Source organism: Podarcis gaigeae (genome assembly GCF_964106915.1).
Source record: "Podarcis gaigeae genome assembly, chromosome: 1".
NCBI classification, from domain to species: Eukaryota; Metazoa; Chordata; class Lepidosauria; order Squamata; family Lacertidae; genus Podarcis; species Podarcis gaigeae.
The window spans coordinates 41,336,230-41,353,939 of NC_139678.1; the positions used below are offsets into that span (position 1 = coordinate 41,336,230).

The following is a 17,710-nucleotide window of genomic DNA, read 5'->3' on the forward strand; positions in this document are numbered from 1 at the left end:
ATGAAGATCCCCAGATGTTCCATATTCAGAAACATTACCATCTTCCATCCTCCTATTTGCATATTTTAGCCAATGGTCACTCTTTTTAGGTGCAACAATAAATTAAAAATTCAACTGTTTTAACTGGGTTACATTAAAAGTACCTTAATAAAATTCATTTTATTATCATTTTATTACTACTATACCTAGTAGTAAGCCCACTTGGGAAAAAAGGCATTTACTTCTGTGTAGACATGCAGACATGTCTAAGACTGCTGTTAGGTTTTTCAGACCTAGTTGCTAAGTATTAATTTGAATTCTTGTAAACTTCATCTTAAGTCACGGTTTAAACTATTCGTCAGAAACTAAAAATCCACAGCAATCAAACCATTTACCATTTTAATGGTAACCTATCCTTAAAAATCACATCTGAATAGACCTCCAGCACCAATATCCTTGCATTCTGTCTCCAACAAGCCAATTGTAACTGACAAGTTCTACTGGTTTTCCACCCACTCCAAGCTGCTAGCTTTTGAATGAACATTCCAGGGTTGTCCTAGCAACCAGATGGTTCTACCCACAACCCCATACTTACAGTAAGATTAAATCAAAACACAATTTTCTGCATATGGAAATAACAGTGGAAAAATATCTATGACCGCATAGTGGTCCATTTTTCTCTATTTCAGCATGAATTAAACTATGGAATTCTCATAGCAATGTAAAATAGTGCAGACCAATTCCACAAATTCACTGATTTCTACATTTGAGTGGATATACCTAAATTGCAAGTGCTTGCAATTTGTAATTTCATTACATACTTCAAGGACTGAAAATGCAGTATTCACATTCGAAGCCTGCTCCAAATAGTTTCATAAATGCAGAGTTCACATTTATTTTAAATATACTCATGCCTTAGAATATAATTTGCCTTTATTAGTGCAGTAGTTATGAAAGATAGAAGAGTAAAATAACCTTTCCCCCAACTGTTCTTGTTTGCCTCCTATTGTCAGTGTTGCCACTGCTTTCCACTTTTAAAAATATATATACTTTTAAAAACACAGCTGGGTTTTATGAGCTTAGATGACAACAATTGAAAGAACCTAACAGGGATTAGTAATTTTCCCATTTTCACAAAATATGTATAAAAGGTCAACTATAAATATTTAACAAAATACATTTTACTACAGGAGCTAAATAAAAACGGAGAATGAAATGCATAAACTGGAAATTTTACTGCACCAATGTGGGAGAAAGGAACATAGGTATAATACAACAGAGTGCAGTATCAAACAGGCATCTTGTTGTACCTATCGTGCAATCAGATACACCACTGAAGACTGGGGTGTACGAATGTACCCACAGCAGACCACTACAATCATATATGAGGAATGGTGTAGTGGATAAGCTGAACCAATGTTCAAATTCACTTCAATGAACAAATATGACTTGGTGACTTTGGACTACTTTCTATTTCTCAATCTAACCTTCTCCACATGTTATAGGAATTAAATAAGCAAGTCTTGGCTATGTTGCCTTAAGTTCCTTGGAAGAGTACATAATTTTTATCAACTCCCCAACCACTGAGACGTTCCAGAGACAGTGCTACTCAGTTTACATATATATTCAATTTTTTTGTTTGTTTTATTAGTCACTATAATCAATATGGGACGCAGGTGGCGCTGTGGGTTAAAGCCTCAGCGCCTAGGACTTGCCGATCGAAAGGTCGGCGGTTCGAATCCCTGCGGCGGGGCGCGCTCCCGCTGCTCGGTCCCAGCGCCTGCCAACCTAGCAGTTCGAAAGCACCTCCGGGTGCAAGTAGATAAATAGGGACCGCTTACCAGCGGGAAGGTAAACGGCGTTTCCGTGTGCAGCTCTGGCTCGCCAGAGCAGCGATGTCACGCTGGCCACGTGACCCGGAAGTGTCTCCAGACAGCGCTGGCCCCTGGCCTCTTAAGTGAGATGGGCGCACCAACCCCAGAGTCTGTCAAGACTGGCCCGTACGGGCAGGGGTACCTTTACCTTTATAATCAATATATATTTACACACACACTTGTCCCCATCACAACTCTTGGCTGAAAGGCTAACCTCAAGCCACAGTAGGACTAAAACATAGGTAGGCAAACTATAGCCCGTGGGCCAGATCCATACCAGTCGCCTTCTAAATCCAGCCCGCGGACGGTCCGGCAATCACCGTGTTTTTACATGAGTAGAATGTGTCCTTTTATTTAAAATGCATCTCTGGGTTATTTGTGGGGCATAGGAATTTGTTCATTTCCCCCCCCAAAAATATAGTCCGGCCCCCCACAAGGTCTGAGGGACAGTGGACTGTCCCCCTGCTAAAAAAGCTTGCTGACCCCTGGACTAAAACCATTCCTAATACAATTCTTCAAAAATGCTGCAGGTGTGGCAGCTAAAAGACACTGAATGGGAAGGCACTGATCCTACCCAACAGGACTTAGTGAGCTTCCCGGTCTATTTTGTCTTTATAATTCACAGGTTTTTTGTCTACTACCTCTGTGGAGCTTCGTTCCACTTATTAATGCTTTCATGCACTACATGGGGAATTACAAAGTCGATAGGAGTGTTTCCTCGCCATACCTGTGTAGGCTTCATGAGTCTCCTCTTGTACCAATCATTTCCAGCGCAGGCTGCATTTGCTTCAGCTCCTACACTGTAAACCCTTATTATTTTTTGGTGTCTCTGAATTCCCATCAGGCAACACTTTAGGCAAATCAGGGAAGAACTCATTCACAAATATCAAGATAACTAGACTCAACACATTCAGAAGAAACCACAAATGAATATAGCCAGCATTCTCTTGTGAAGTATCAGAGAGTGACTAGTTTTGCAATCAGAAACAGGTTGTTTTTTTCTCAGCTGCAAGTCAAAATGCTAGTTCTACTCTGTAAATACAAAAGCTGGGGAAGGAACATCATTTCTGTGCCTTTTTGTAACGACAGGCATAATAAATTATATTGGTTGCTCCTTTGGCAACCTAGCAGCTGACAGAAGAGGTGGTGTGATGAGAAATCAAACAATCTAGTTTGTTGTCTCACTGAAATTAATTAAATTGTCCTCCATTATACTTCCTGTTTTCCCAGTTGCGCATTGTGAAGATAAGCCCAATATCCTTCCAATTAATCATTAGCTATTCATTCGAAAGTAACCATTGGTACAAATAACTCAACCACAATTTTATCAGAAACTACCAAACTGTTAAAGTTGCAGCACTCCTCAAGGATTTGTACATTGCTCTCTTCAGACTTTGCCTGAAGATGGTTATTAAAATCTGAAGGTAGAACAGCATCAATTTTCTTGAGCTTTAAAATGTTCGTTTCTGCCTTTCTGCTGCTCGTACACAGCTATTTTAAACAGTACTTCTGAAATTAAATTAATAAAGGCTGACAAAATTATAAAACTGGACAGTACAGAAGAAAACAAATCTAGGAAAGGGGAAATATGTTGCATTCATTAGTTTACATACGTTGTATTGGCTTCATTATGACATTTAAGGCATTCATAAATACAGCTTTCCATACTGCCCTTCAGTAACTGTGATAGTTTATAACATTTTCTCAATCATTCTCCTACTGCCAATAATATTACACCTCATGCAATTCATGCAATGAAGAATGATTTCTTTCACTTATTTCCTTCATCTGTGACCTTTAGAGAGATCTACCAAAGGTAAAAGGTTTAATTAGAAAAAAAGGTCAGCTACAGAAACAGATAGTGGGCACACAACTTTCTAATCTATGTTGTGTACATTTATGGAAGGCCAAAAAATTACAAAAAACACTTCATCAACATTGGACACCAGGTCATTAGCTTTGACCTCATATGGAGCATAAAACAGAAAAAGTTGGTCCTTTCTTGTCCTTTTACCAATATATTGGTTCTCCAGAAAACTAAGAAAAAGACTAGGTGACTGAATTTTGTTAACAGAACAGAAGCAACACTAATAATGTGCCTATGGATACAGATGAGGAGTTCTCCCGCCACATGTTAACATTAAATTGTGAACACAGAATCACAGAATCATAGAAATGTAAAGCTGGGAGAAATCTCAAAGGTGATCTAGTCCAACCCCCCTACAAATCAGGAATCATGATCTGCAACTCATCTGCATGTCCTATTTGTGGTTTTTGGTTTTTGGGCAGACCCAGTAACACTGCTTTACAAATAAAATAACTGCCAATTTGGATCAATGAGAGCTGAAGAACAAACATTGACCTGTGCTGTAACAGGAACCCCAGCTTTGTTCAGTCATAGACCCAGATGTACGTTAGGAGGTCAAATGCTTTGTTGTCACCCATCCCAAATATCACCATGCCCCATGGGCCTCACCTCAACATCTACCGGTACGCACTGTGTAGGAAATTTGAAAAGCACCAGTGTGCGTACATTTGTATGCTGGGGTCCTGATCACATGAAGGACTACAGTTGTACGAGCATTGCTTCTTGTTTTCTATTGTCTGACTTAACATGAAACATCAGGTCACGACCAGAAGGAGAGGGTCCCACTCCTTAACACATTTAGTACACTCTTGAAAAAACGGCTAAACAGGACTACCATTTTGCCTCCAAGATTGAAACACCTTCATCTGGTGGCTTTGCTTTCATTATCACATGGATAACCATTTGCATTACTCAGGCTCCAAGTGAAAAACTGAAATGCTAGCAGTGCTAGAAAAATGCATATGCACAGATACTCTTGCTCTCCCAAATGAAACAAAATATCACTTTCTTTGTCACATTATAAATAACAGAGGCACAACTGCAGCCGGTGCTTCCAGCAATCTTGCTTTGCACATCTAGGAAGCCAGCTGTTCCCTAGGCCACCCCATATTTGTTCTACAAAGAATGGAAAATAAGAACTTGTACATGTTTTTTAAAAAATTTGTCAAACCCCGATTTTAACCATTTTGTTCATTCTTTTAAAATATATACTATTAGAGACTAAGATTACAGCTCCTGCAGCTTCTTTCACTTGCTAATTAATTTTCAGAAAAGACAAACCAACAAAATGATTGAGGTTCAGTGTTACAGCAAACACAGCATAGAGTCTTGAGGCACATTAAATGCTAACGGATCAATCCAACCCTCAGTTAGTAGCAGCAACACTTGATGGAGTGGTGTAGCTTCCAAGGTATTGCTGAAACTGGCAGGACAGAAAGTGCCAGCTCCCAAGTTGTTGCAGCAAATGGGACTCAGATCAGGGTCATTGCCATCACATGAGGGCAGCAGGGTTGGCAATGGATCTACTTGGAGTATCTCCAACCCTCCGCCACTGTTTGGACAGTGCAATGGGTGCTGCTCACTAGCAGAGCATCTAGAACAGTGGATCTCGGGGTTGGAATGCTCTACAACAAATGTGTTAGTCTGTAAGGTTCCATCACTTTGTTGTTGTTTTCCTTTAAGCCTAATGTCAGTAAGGAGACATGGTTACATGCTACCTGGGTTTCAGACTTCAGAAACATTAGCAATAGAAAATATGACCACTAACGCAACTAATAGTTTTAAGAAGAAAATGTACATTCACGTGGTTTTCTAGTTTCAGCTGTTTCATTCACAACCAGCTGAAAGGGCTAATGACTCATGTTGTAAAAAACATAAAAACCAGCACTTAGGGGATCATTTACAAAGGAGTCTCCCACACCTCCCAACACATGGGCATACATGGCTACAGTTGCCTCAATCCATTTCACACACATATAAAGTCAGCTTCACACCACTATTTTCATTATCAGAAAACAAGCCTCAACAACAAAAAACAAATTTCATGCACGGCACAGTACATACATACATACATACATACATACATACATACATAGTATACACAAGTGGTTGTCTACTAAGTATCAAATGCAGTACTGGCTCAAGACATTTTTCTGCCGTAAGCAGAGTACAAATGGTGCTACCCTTCTGGTATGGACACTTTTAAAAAGTCTTGCTGCATCATTCAGACATTTCTGCCTTCTTCTTTTTCTCTACCACCCATGGTGTTGCAGCCTGAAGCATGCTGCTTTACCTTGCCGCATGGCAGACTAGCCCTGATCAGACACCTGCTTGCATGTATTTGACAGCAAAAGTCACACATTTAAACTTATATGCACTATTCACAAATGACACCATTCATCTGTACTTTAAAGACAGTTGTTTGTACTCAGGAATTAATTTCCACCTGTAGAAAATGCCTTATAAAGAGGACTTAATACAAAGTTTCTCTGAAAGCAGACCTGCAAGTCGAAAAGCACTCTGTAACCTTGAATCAAAATATCACAGTGCTTACCGGTAGATTTTGTGTGCACAATTTATTTATTAGTATTTACATCAACAGAGAAGCCTCCTCCATACGCAGTACCTCATTTTCAAAGCACAAGAAATACCAGAAACAGGTACATAAAATGCCACCATCTCCAAACCAAGGCAGTTATTGATCTATCAGTACTAGGTATCGATGGTGCTCTACACTGGCACAATAGGGTTTTAGACAGCAGTTTTTCCCAGCCCTATCTGGAGATGCCAGGGATTGAACCAGGAACTTCTGCAGGTAAAGCATTTGACCTACTTACCCCCCCCCCCGAGCAAACAGAACTGGAACAATCATCATAAAATTTTATTCAAAGTCCAAACTCCATGCTGTCAAACAGAAATGCCTAACTATTCATTTTTGCTGGCAATTAGTTATTTTTAAAATTTAGTTTTTACTAACATTTGTAAATTATGAAAGGAGAATTTTCTACAAATAAAAGGAAGTAACAAAAAAACACTAAATTCTTGTGTAATGTAAAATACAGGAGAAGACAAAACTACAATATTTTCTGTGCAAACATGCATTTCCCTAAGGAATTCACAGACTCACCAAATGAAAAAACTAAGTAATGAAGAGTTAACATCATTGTTTCCCTTGCTTCCCAATTACTAGTAGTCCAACAGAAATATAAAGAGCATATGTCTGCCTTTCACAAAACCCACACCTTGGAATAAACAAGGGGGACCATACAGCCATGGGCTTCTTCATTTGTAAATAAAGTCATGCCATACTGCAAAAAATCAGTCTTTTGTAGCTACTTTCAACTTGCAGGAGAATTTCAACTTGCAGGAGTAATTTGCCAGACTTCTGAGTTATTGTACATGTCCATGTGTGTGCACAAACACACCACTTTTAATTCCAGGAAACCTTTTTTTGTGACTTCAAAAGATATGATTGAGTTAAATGTAGTAGGAAACCAGTAATATTGTCCAGTTCATTTTTCTAAGGCAGAAAATGGATGCATTCTTGCACTATCAATACATTTAAGTACCACTCTTTTTGAACAGTTACCTTTAAGCTGAGTACCTCTGCATTACTAATACAAAACATTTGTAGTCCTTTTTCCCACCTCAGAGGACCACAAATCACAGGACTACGACCACAGAAGAAGTCTGAATGGCTACTGCTATATTTGTGGCTACTCCAAACAAAGGTGGTGTGTATTAATCCTGACATGCTAATGCAAAGTTCTGCATGCATTATCCTGTCATTGGATATAGGCTCCCCATATCACCCTCAATCTATGCAACAGCACTACAGCAAATCTATGGGTCTGGGCACAGTAACTGGAAGAATTTCCATAGGGGTAGCCAAAGAGGTTGGAATGTTTCCACAGTGCATTTGGATATTGCCATTTCTGCTATCACATTTGTGTCAATGTATTATTTTGTGCAGAGTCTGTTCTGTTTGTCATATGTTGAATGCAGAGAGGAATTGTTAGTAGATATAATATATATATTTTAAAAACCATGCAGGGGAAAATTTCAACATCCATACTCTATAAGGCAGGCACCCCCAAACTTGGCCCTCCAGATGTTTTGGGATTACAATTCCCATCATCCCTTACCTCTGGTCATGTTAGCTAGGGATCATGGGAGTTGTAGTCCCAAAACATCTGGAGGGCTAAGTTTGGAGATGCCTGCTATAAGGGACCTTAAGGTGGCCATACTTGAATATGGGAGCTTCAAAGAGACACCGTAATGGGAAACTTCTGAATTACAATTTATCAAGTTGTAGACTCAATTGAGACAAAAGTTTTTCTCATCACCCTATTGTTTGTGAATGGCTATGCTTAATAACATAATTATCACTGTTCGTAATTCTACCTTTACTTTCTATATTTCATTTCCTCCTGACCCCCTTTTTACATTCTCTTCTCCCTAGCCCTGCCCAATTGCGTAGACACACACACACACCACCTCAGGATAACATTTCATGCATCTGATGAAGTGGACTATAATTGACAGAAACTTATGTCATTATAAATATTAGTCTTAACGATGTCACAAAACTGTTTGCTGTGTCTGGAATAAGTCTCACTGAGTTCAGTGAGGATTGCTTGGGAATAAGTGTCCATTGGGTTACAGGCTTGAACACAATTAAAGTGGTCAGGCAAAGCACCTACTGACTTTTGCCTTTATAGCAATAATTGCAGTAGAATTCTCATTCCACTTTTTCAGAATACAAAAAATAAATAAGTTGAACAAGATGGCTTTCTCACTTTCCAGTTCTGACGCATGTTTGGTGGTTGCTAAGCAACCTCAAAGCTCTTTCACTCTAACTCAGAAGACATGCAAAGCATTTAGCCTAGCCATTGTACGTGCAGCCTCTTTGAGTAGCATGGTACAGAGCTGAAGGAATATGACATACTGTGGGGAATCAAAGGGGGTAAAACTACCCCCACTTTACACTCCTCAGCAGTAAGACTTTAAAGCCATGCCAGAGAAAAGAAATTGCCCAGTTAAATTTAACCACATATATGTACTATCTTACGTCTTCTGCTCTATAAGGATCCAATACTAGGTCACAGCATGATCTAAAGCTGGTTGCAACAGCTGCACTGATGCTTTACAAATATATGATATAAAATTAGTAAGTGGGTCCCCAATATGCATGTTTGGGCTAAAGGTGAATTCAAAGACTGAAAAGACTAAAAACTCCAAAATGCACAACAGAAATTGGTGAAACTGTGGTGAGAACTGTGAAAGCTTACATCACAGTCTAGGGGTTCATTGGATATTATAAGTGTGGAAGATTTAAAAATAAATAAATCTTAAAAGTACATCCAGAAGGAATTACACCCATGGAAGTGATTCGTTACATTAGAGTTCTAATCCCAGAGAAAGCCTTTTCAAAAAATTGTATCACCCATGAAAGATTATACCACTTTTCCAAGGTATGGTTAGGTAATTATAGAGTTGGTTTGAAAATTTGAGCTCTAATCAAAAGCTATAAAATATTGACTTTTTTAAAAAGTATTTACTGAGAACTAGAAAAAACAAAAACAATCATTAGCTCTAATGTAGTAAAATAAAATAATTAGAGTTATTGTTTGGTGTATGGTCCACCCCTTCCTGTGGACTGCCTATCTGATCACATACTTTGCACTATATTAACTCAGCTGTTACCCTAGGTTGAATATTGCAAGAATACTTGAGTCTCAGAAATTGCAAATTAAATATTCCAGATTTTTAATTAGAGAAATTGTAAACAGATGCCTTTCAAATTGTTAATGAACTCTGTTTCACAGACCAAACTCTCCCCATTTATTGAGTTATTTTTATAACAGATATCCTAGTAATTGGGGGATTACATCACCAAGTTTTCTCATGACACATGAAGAATTTAGTTTCCAAGCAATCCTAGTTCAATTTTATTTATTTACTGGGGAAAGGAGGGGGTGAGTCACCTAAAATTAAGAGTACTTAGCTATAAAGATTTTCACCTGCTTGCAATCCAGAAAAGAAGCATTACAAAATTAACACTCCATTCACCAACAAGACAGGCACTGATCAAAAGATGATGTATAACACTTTTGTACAGTCAATTTAACCTTCTTTTAACAACAAATTGAAGAGTACCTTCACAAATCGGTTAACACAAAGATTAAAAATGATTTAGCTTTCAATGCATGAGATAACAAATCTTAGAAAAACATATATAAAGCACTTCAATGTTGTGATCTTATGCTTAATTACTGGAAGAAAATCCCACTTAACCCAATGAGAGTAAACCTTGCTAAGATCATTCTGTAAATTTCCATGCCAATGTTATATATATATAATTTCTAACTAGGATGAAAGTTGCTCTTTTAGCCCTTCCAGTCTCTTCTTTTCTGCTTAGCTCCTCTTTAGCGTGCAAGTCCTACCAAGAAATGTGGGTGGGGAGTCACTGATGTCTTTTTCAGTGTTTCTTTTAGCAATCAACTACTACTTCTGCTCTAACGCCTAGAATAACCATGTACAGCAAATATTGGATAGGATCAATACGAAAGTGAAAAGTCAACTGCCTACTCCACCTGCTGTTCATTGCTAACAGTTTCCTTTTCAGCCAGAATACTGTGTTCATTCAAAATGTGGAGTAAAATGTTTCAATAACAAAACACCCAATACTTAGTTTTTGTAGATGAATAAAAGAACAATCAAGATTATCAGGGAGCTGGAATTACTCCCCTACAAAGGTTAGAATATTTAGGGCTTTTTAGTTGAGAAAACTGGTTTATGATAATGGTTTTTAAAAATGTCCATAGTGTGGAGAAAAGGGAATAGGGAGATTTTTTCCAACTCTTATTATACTAGAACCTGAGATCATACAATGTAATCTGGAAGAAACAGGACAATGAATTACACAGCACACAGTTAAATCACACAATTAATTATCCCATCAACTACCGGTAACTTAAATGGACAAATGAATTGCTCCCCTGCCACCACAGCCATTTGGTCTCTTCCCCACCAATCCCCAATGCATGTAATTCCTACTTGGCACTCCTGGAATCAAGCTTCGTATAGTGGATAAGGAATCAGGACAACTGAAAAAGGTCAGAAGGTGAAAACACAAGGGAAAATCTGTGACTGCCAACCTCCCAAAGCTGTAGAAGATTTAAAGTTAAATAAAGAACCTCCAGGGTGCAACCAGGCAGCCCTGCTGAAAGAAGAAATGCTCACACAGAAATAGTGTTTTGATGCTATACTGTAGCGCAACACAGTACTCTCCCAACCCTTAAGCCTTAATTCTTGGCCAAAGCTTCCTACCATTCAACTGCTCACCCAGAGGCAATTACAATTTGTCCTAGGCAAGTAGCTAATTGCAAGGTTGATTGAATGAAACACATTTTCAAGAGGTGTTTGCTCTGATGCTTTTTATCCATATCGTAGCATGGAACAAACTGTAATGTTTGCTAACATAATGTGGTCAACATTACACAAAAGAATTGTGCAGAACTTACAGAGAAATTAGTATGCTATAATGCATAAATAAGGATACAAAATAAACAATGCAAGATGTTACCATCCATTAAAATTAACACTCTAATTGTGGTATAGTCCTGTTTGCTATAGTGGATAAGGAAGGGGGAGAAAACAGGTTAAAAGACTGGAAGGGGTAGAAATTGGTCAAGAAAGCTGCATTTGCCTTGTTTGCCACTACCCACCTCTGCAGTCCACACACACCACCTTCAGAAGCTGGAGCAACGCCAGCATGAAAAGCGGCCATGATATAGATGCTCCAACACGGCCAAGATCTTCCTACAATCCTAGAACATCATGAGCCGGGTACATTATCTCCTGCATTCTAAATTACATCAGAAGAACGTGTTCGAGTTTCGTGGGGATTGGGCACACTGATGTTCTGTCACAATAACATAAACATTTTGGATACTGCCCTTAACTTCTATTGGCAGCTTTTATGTTGCGAACCGCCCTGTGATCTTTGGATGAAGAGCGGTATACAAATTTAATAAATAAGTAACAAGTCCACAACACCTGGCTTCCCTGCACCAGCCATTCAAAAATCAGGAGGTTAAAGCCTGTCTAAATAGGATGTTTGGATACAATACCTGGAAAATGTTCCAATTTGAAAGCAGCGTAATTGTTGAGGCAGGAAATCTGCACCCATTTTCACCTGGGTTGCTTTATGCCTTGCATTTCAAACATATCACACCATGGATGCCAAACTTAGTGTGGACACCCAATCAGCATAGCCCACAGCAGCCCCAAACTCCTGAGCTCAAGCGATTCACCAGCCTCAATCTCCAGGAGTAGCTGTATTGCAGGCACGCACCACCACACCAGGCTACAACTTAAAACATTAAAATCAACATGAAAATAGCATGAAGTAAATCTAAGTAGCTTGCTGCGTGTTTCATTTTGCCACACAGATTGGCTATTCAGGTTCCATTTGCTTTTATGATAATCTTTTTTACCCAATTCATTGAATTTCACTGAATCCAAGGAGGATGCAGATATGTTGCTGCATTGTGACAAGAAATACAGTCAGTTAGAGCTCTAACAAGAAACACATCAAAAACATTTAGTTCTGTGATTTAGCTGTTTGAACTTCATTGCAAAATAATTTGTTTTGGAAATAAACTATCATGTCATTTTCTGTATTCTAACTGGCTAAACCAATAAGTATATTCATTTCTGCAAATTAGATTTGTTTATAAAAACAAAAACATTATAGTTTCGGCCACTTGCCAGTAATTGCATTCATACTTGGTCTTTTCTCCACAAAATAATTTATATATTTTATCTTTCATCTGCATGACAATGTGGCTAGCCAATAACAGTGGCAGAAATATGATTTTAATTTAATATGACATAATCCTTACAGATTTATCCGAGCTTTCTCATAATTATAGACATATAAAACAAGAGAAGCATAATACTAGAGACAGAAATACCAAAGTGAACAAGAGATTAAAATATCAAACATAATAGCTTTCTTTCTAAGTAATCCCTATTCACACTTTGCAATATAAATTTGTTTCCTGAAGGTGTTAGAAACCAGCTCTTATTTCCAAATACACCATTTGTTGCATTTATGTTCAAATTACTCTGACTAAAACGATAATTTATAACTCAAAATACTGTGCAGTGTAACTGCTATCTCTGAAAAATATGTTCAGGCCCTTATGGGCCCAAGAATAATGCCTTAATAGTTAAATACACCAGGACTACAATCCCATGCATACTTTTCTGGAAGTAAGTGCCATTGGACATAGTGGAGCTTGCATCTCAGTAAACATACAACAGGATTTGACTGAAAATCATTAAATACAAATTATTCAGATCAGTGATTAAATAATGGTGAGTTTTACAATCCTCTCAGACAATTTAGGTAAAGATGGGATCTAATGCCACCAGAAGCAGTTTACCAATCATTCACATAAATAGGGAGGAATCCAGAAGTTAACCAACATGATGTATCTGGAAACAAAGCCTAACAGTTAATTATTTTTACAGGTCTGGGAAGAAATGTGTCTACTAATTCAAATATGATGCTCTTAAAAGTAAACATATACAGTACAGTATAAAGTTTTATTCAAGCCTCAAAATTTGCTTGCACTCCAACTATGAAATTATGAAAAGTGGGGAACAAATATAATCAGTAAGCGGTAATTTGTTTAGTATTTGTTTATTGCATTTATATCCTACATTTTTTCTAGTGAGCTCCAAGTTCTTCCACTCCTCATTTAATCCCCAAAACAACCCTGTAGGTAGGTTAGGCTGAAAGGATGTGGCTGCCCCAGAGTCACCCAATGAGCTTCATGGCTCACTGGAGATTTGAACCCTGGTCTCCCACAAACTAACCACTATACCACACTGGCTATCAATAATCAATAACCTGATTGGCTAGCACATGGATCAAATGTCCTATTGCTGCATAAGATCACTCCACAAATGCATGTGGTAGTTACTCCCAATACCCAGAGGACAAACTGTATTCCAATCACTGAGCAAAAATTCTTGCAACTGCATGGATATTTTATATTTTCAACCGTATACATAATACTGTATATAACACTTTGTCCTCATGTGGACAGAACCCTGTAATACAAATGCTTAAGTCAGGGCTGCCTAAGAAATCCTGTCATAATTTTTCTGTGTAGATGTAACTCCATACACCATTGTGAATTATAAGAATGCATGTATATATATTTTGCTACCTGTACAACATGGTGTGGCAATATACATGCTTTCTTGTACCTTTACAAAGTATCTTTAACATAGCTTTCTAAAGAGTCTAACAACAGCTGTCAGAGTAAGCTGCAACTGAAGCATATACAATATTAACAATTGTGGGAGGGCCAATATGAAAGTGATTTATCAAGCTGCTTGGTGAGGCATGCAAACTCCTCTTGTGAAGATTTCTAAAAGGTGAATAAACATTTGCCAAGTATATTTTGGCGTAAGAGATTACACATGGCACATTATGTTCTACTCTGCTTTTGTAAGAAGTTACTGTGACCTTCTCACAAATTATTTGATTTTAATGATAACTGCTTAACAGAGAGCTTGTGGTAATCTTGCTTCTAAGAAAACAGACCGTGGACCACAAAGAGCCCAAATCTCACCTCAACCATTAACTTATCTCCCCTATTTGAAATATTGAGATAACATTCACCTATTTTACAAGAACGTTGTACAGTGGTACTTCGGGTTAAGAACGTAATTCATTTCAGAGGTCAGTTCTTAACCTGAAGCACCACTTTAGCTAATGGGGCCTCCCGCTGCCGCGCCGCTGCTGCGCAATTTCTGTTATCATCCTGAAGCAAAGTTATTAACCTGAAGCACTATTTCTGGGTTAGCGAAGTCCGTAACCTGAAGCGTATGTAACCTGAAGCGTATGTAACCCGAGGTACCACTGTATAGTACTGCCTGTTGAACTTTAAAACAAGTACAAAAGCAGCTAACAAACAGTTCATGTAATTTTGCCTAATAATCCCAGCTTTGTAGGAAAACAAATAATTTATCTATAAGTAATGCTATTAATCACTCATTTTTGCACCTTCAGCTTGGTTCCTTCATTGTATGTTTTAACCTTTGGAGACGACTATAGACTTTGGCTCTATTTTTCACTCCTGTTTTAAATGCAAAGGAGAGCATCTTGTTAAACCAAAATATTTTGCATGGGTATTACGTACATCAGATTTTGAGACTTAAAAACAGGGTTTAATTTGTGACTGAGCTCAACCACACAATTTGTTTTCAACAACTTAGCCCTGGGATGAAAAGCCACAATAAAGACATGTGACCAAGGAAGGCACCACTGAACAACTGCAGCCTATTCCTACACATTAGAAGGAGCAGAGTTTCCAAGGTGTGTGGCACGCTTCCAGGTAGGACTCATTACAAGAAATTTTAAAAGTAAACTTTAGTACCTCTTTTTAAAAGAAATGTTACCATTGTGCCTCCCTTCCTCAGTATTCCCTGTACTGTAATTAGCTGCCTACCTCTAGTTGGGACAATGATCAATCTTTTTGTACTTTGTAATAATAATTTAAGGACCACTTGAAATGCTTCATAGAAGCATCATAAAAAATAAGCAAAAACATTCAAACCAAAATACTTTAATTGCACTGCTATAAATAACTGTGCAAATATCTTACGTTTCTCTGTTGAAAGATTAGTGATTCTATAGAACTATAAAAAATTTAAGGGCATTACTTGTAATATTCTGAAATAATTAACACCCCTTAAAATAAATTACATTTGGTAATCCTACTTAATTTAAATTCTGTTATGAACTTTATTGCTTATAGTCAAAATCTACCACAATCCAAAATAAACAGCACAAAAATAGTATAACATCACTCTCCTACAAATTTAGAGGCAAACAAAAGAAGTCTTCTTCAAGTATTACAAGACTTACAACAAAATACAATATGCCTAACTCAACAATACCCCTAAAGCAGTAAGGCCATTTACCTGGGAGTAAGCCCCAAAGAATCAACCTGCATAGGATTGTACTTGTAAAATATTAACCATATTTATACACAACTGAATTCTATACAGGCCTACTGTGAAATAAATCCCACTGAATTCATGTAGTTGTCAGTATATATAGTGGTGCTTCCAGATAGGTCTTTGTTATGGTGTTGGTCTTTATGCACACAAGGTTTTTTTGCAGTATGTACACAGCGCTATTGTGTGCCACTGTCAAAATGACCATCCATGTTCCCTCCCCCTTCTAGATTTACTCTTTTAAGGGGATTCTTAAAAAGTTTTTTTAAAAAAAAAACTGTTGCCAATTTCCAATAATCCATTAAGCCCCCATCTGGAAGCACTCAATGGTTAACATCAAGAATACCCTAGAAATCCTCTGAAGCTGAGCAATATTGATCCATGCTGGGCTGAAATATTATCAACATTCTAAGTTGCATAATCACAGTCATGGGAAGTATAATTTACCTGGAACACTTAACCAGCAAATTAGTCACAAACATAATTTACAAATATGGAAGTCTGCCACCTAGCCAGGATTTTACTGACTCAACCTAAATTTTACTCTACTGGCCAACTGCCAGAACCAGACTGCTACACTCGGGGTGGGGGGATCTAGCTAATGATTTATTTTTGTGATTACTATGTGTGTGTTACTAAAGCACGTTCATATTTACTAAGGTGTCACATGTGACTGGCAGCTACACTTGTAGCACATCGCCTGTGCACATGCTGTCAACTTTGTGTCCTGTCAATGTAACTGCATGATCACAATGCTGTCACAGTGCTTAAAGTGCATCCGACAAGACTGCACAAATCTGTTCCTCTTCCAGCTGCCATGCAAACCCAGAGCTCAGTCCAAGCTTTCCCTCTGAACAGTAACTGTCTGTCACTTTGTCCTATGCCATCTCTGAGGCAACATTGGCTGTACAGCTGCCATCACCTTAGGCATGCTGATGACCCAGAGAAGAGATTCCACAGAACAGCTGAAGTCCCCAAACAAGCAAAGATGCATTCCCTTAACGAAAGAAAAACACTCAGGTTTTACACTTTTTGAGGAAAACTTCCCTGTCTCCTTGGCCAGGTCTGGTTTAAACATGACACCAGATGTCATGATGTGGGCAACACATTTAAATTGGGTCATCAGTTCCTGTGTGTGAACAGGCTAGTTTTGCACCTGCAATCATTGCACACTGGGAGCCCCATACAGGTAATTTTTCACTCAACACCCAGAGTCACATTTAAACTAGGGTATCAGAATTTCTGTTCACAAAGGGCGGTGAACCTAATTGCTCCCAACCTAAGGCTGCCATCCTGTAAACACACTTACATGAATAAGTCTTTTTTAATTCAATGGGGCTTAATTCTGATTAACACCACACTGAGTTACACTGTAGGACAAACTTCCAGCACAATTCTCTTACTTGAATAATATAATACATTGGGGCGGGGAGGTGGTGAAGGGCGTGAGAACAAGTGACCCTCAACAAAAATGGATCTGCGGAGACCCATTGCCACCCCTTTCATGTACGTAAACCCAACTGTTTGTTTAAAACTTTGTTGTTTTTGTGTGTGCAACAAACTGACAGGGAACATAAGCAGACAGTCCCATAATAAGCGCAGTGACACACACACACTAACAGGGGTAAGCAAACTTTTTCAGCAGGGGGCCGGTCCACTGTCCCACTTGTGGGGAGCCGGACTATATATTTTTTGGGGGAGGGGATGAAATAATTCCTATGCCCCACAAATAACCCAGAGATGCATTTTAAGTAAAAGCACACATTCTACTCATGTAAAAACATGCTGATTCCTGGACCGTCCGCGGGCCGGATTAAGAAGGCCAGATCTGGCCCCCGGACCGTTGTTTGCCTACCCATGCACTATATGTATCTATATATGCGGTGCTTTTTTCTATTAAAAAAAATGTTTAGGGGTATTCTCCTTTTGACTCAAGAAAACCACC

At 38.4% G+C, this 17,710-nt stretch overlaps 2 protein-coding genes across 5 annotated transcripts in view; one reads left to right on the forward strand and one right to left on the reverse strand.

Annotated features, from left to right (window-relative positions):
* The window catches only part of AVEN (apoptosis and caspase activation inhibitor), a 104,459-nt gene that overhangs the window by 86,012 nt on the left and 737 nt on the right, over nucleotides 1–17,710 (reverse strand). Inside the window, exon 1 of one of the 3 annotated variants that reach the window (XM_083745230.1) lies at nucleotides 8,520–8,552. The exons of 1 other annotated variant lie outside the window; for it this stretch is intronic. In XM_083745230.1, the coding sequence (XP_083601356.1) occupies nucleotides 8,520–8,537 (18 nt within the window). In that variant the 5' untranslated portion in view covers nucleotides 8,538–8,552. Of the gene's footprint in view, nucleotides 1–374; nucleotides 519–8,519; nucleotides 8,553–17,710 lie in introns of those variants that run through there. One more of the 3 variants, XM_083745231.1, reaches the window with a different exon arrangement.
* The window catches only part of CHRM5 (cholinergic receptor muscarinic 5), a gene marked incomplete at its 3' end in the record, with an annotated part of 56,743 nt that overhangs the window by 32,582 nt on the left and 6,451 nt on the right, over nucleotides 1–17,710 (forward strand). Inside the window, exon 2 of one of the 2 annotated variants that reach the window (XM_083744747.1) lies at nucleotides 15,022–15,140. The exons of the other annotated variant lie outside the window; for it this stretch is intronic. The remainder of the gene's footprint in view (nucleotides 1–15,021; nucleotides 15,141–17,710) is intronic. 2 annotated transcript variants of the gene reach the window in all.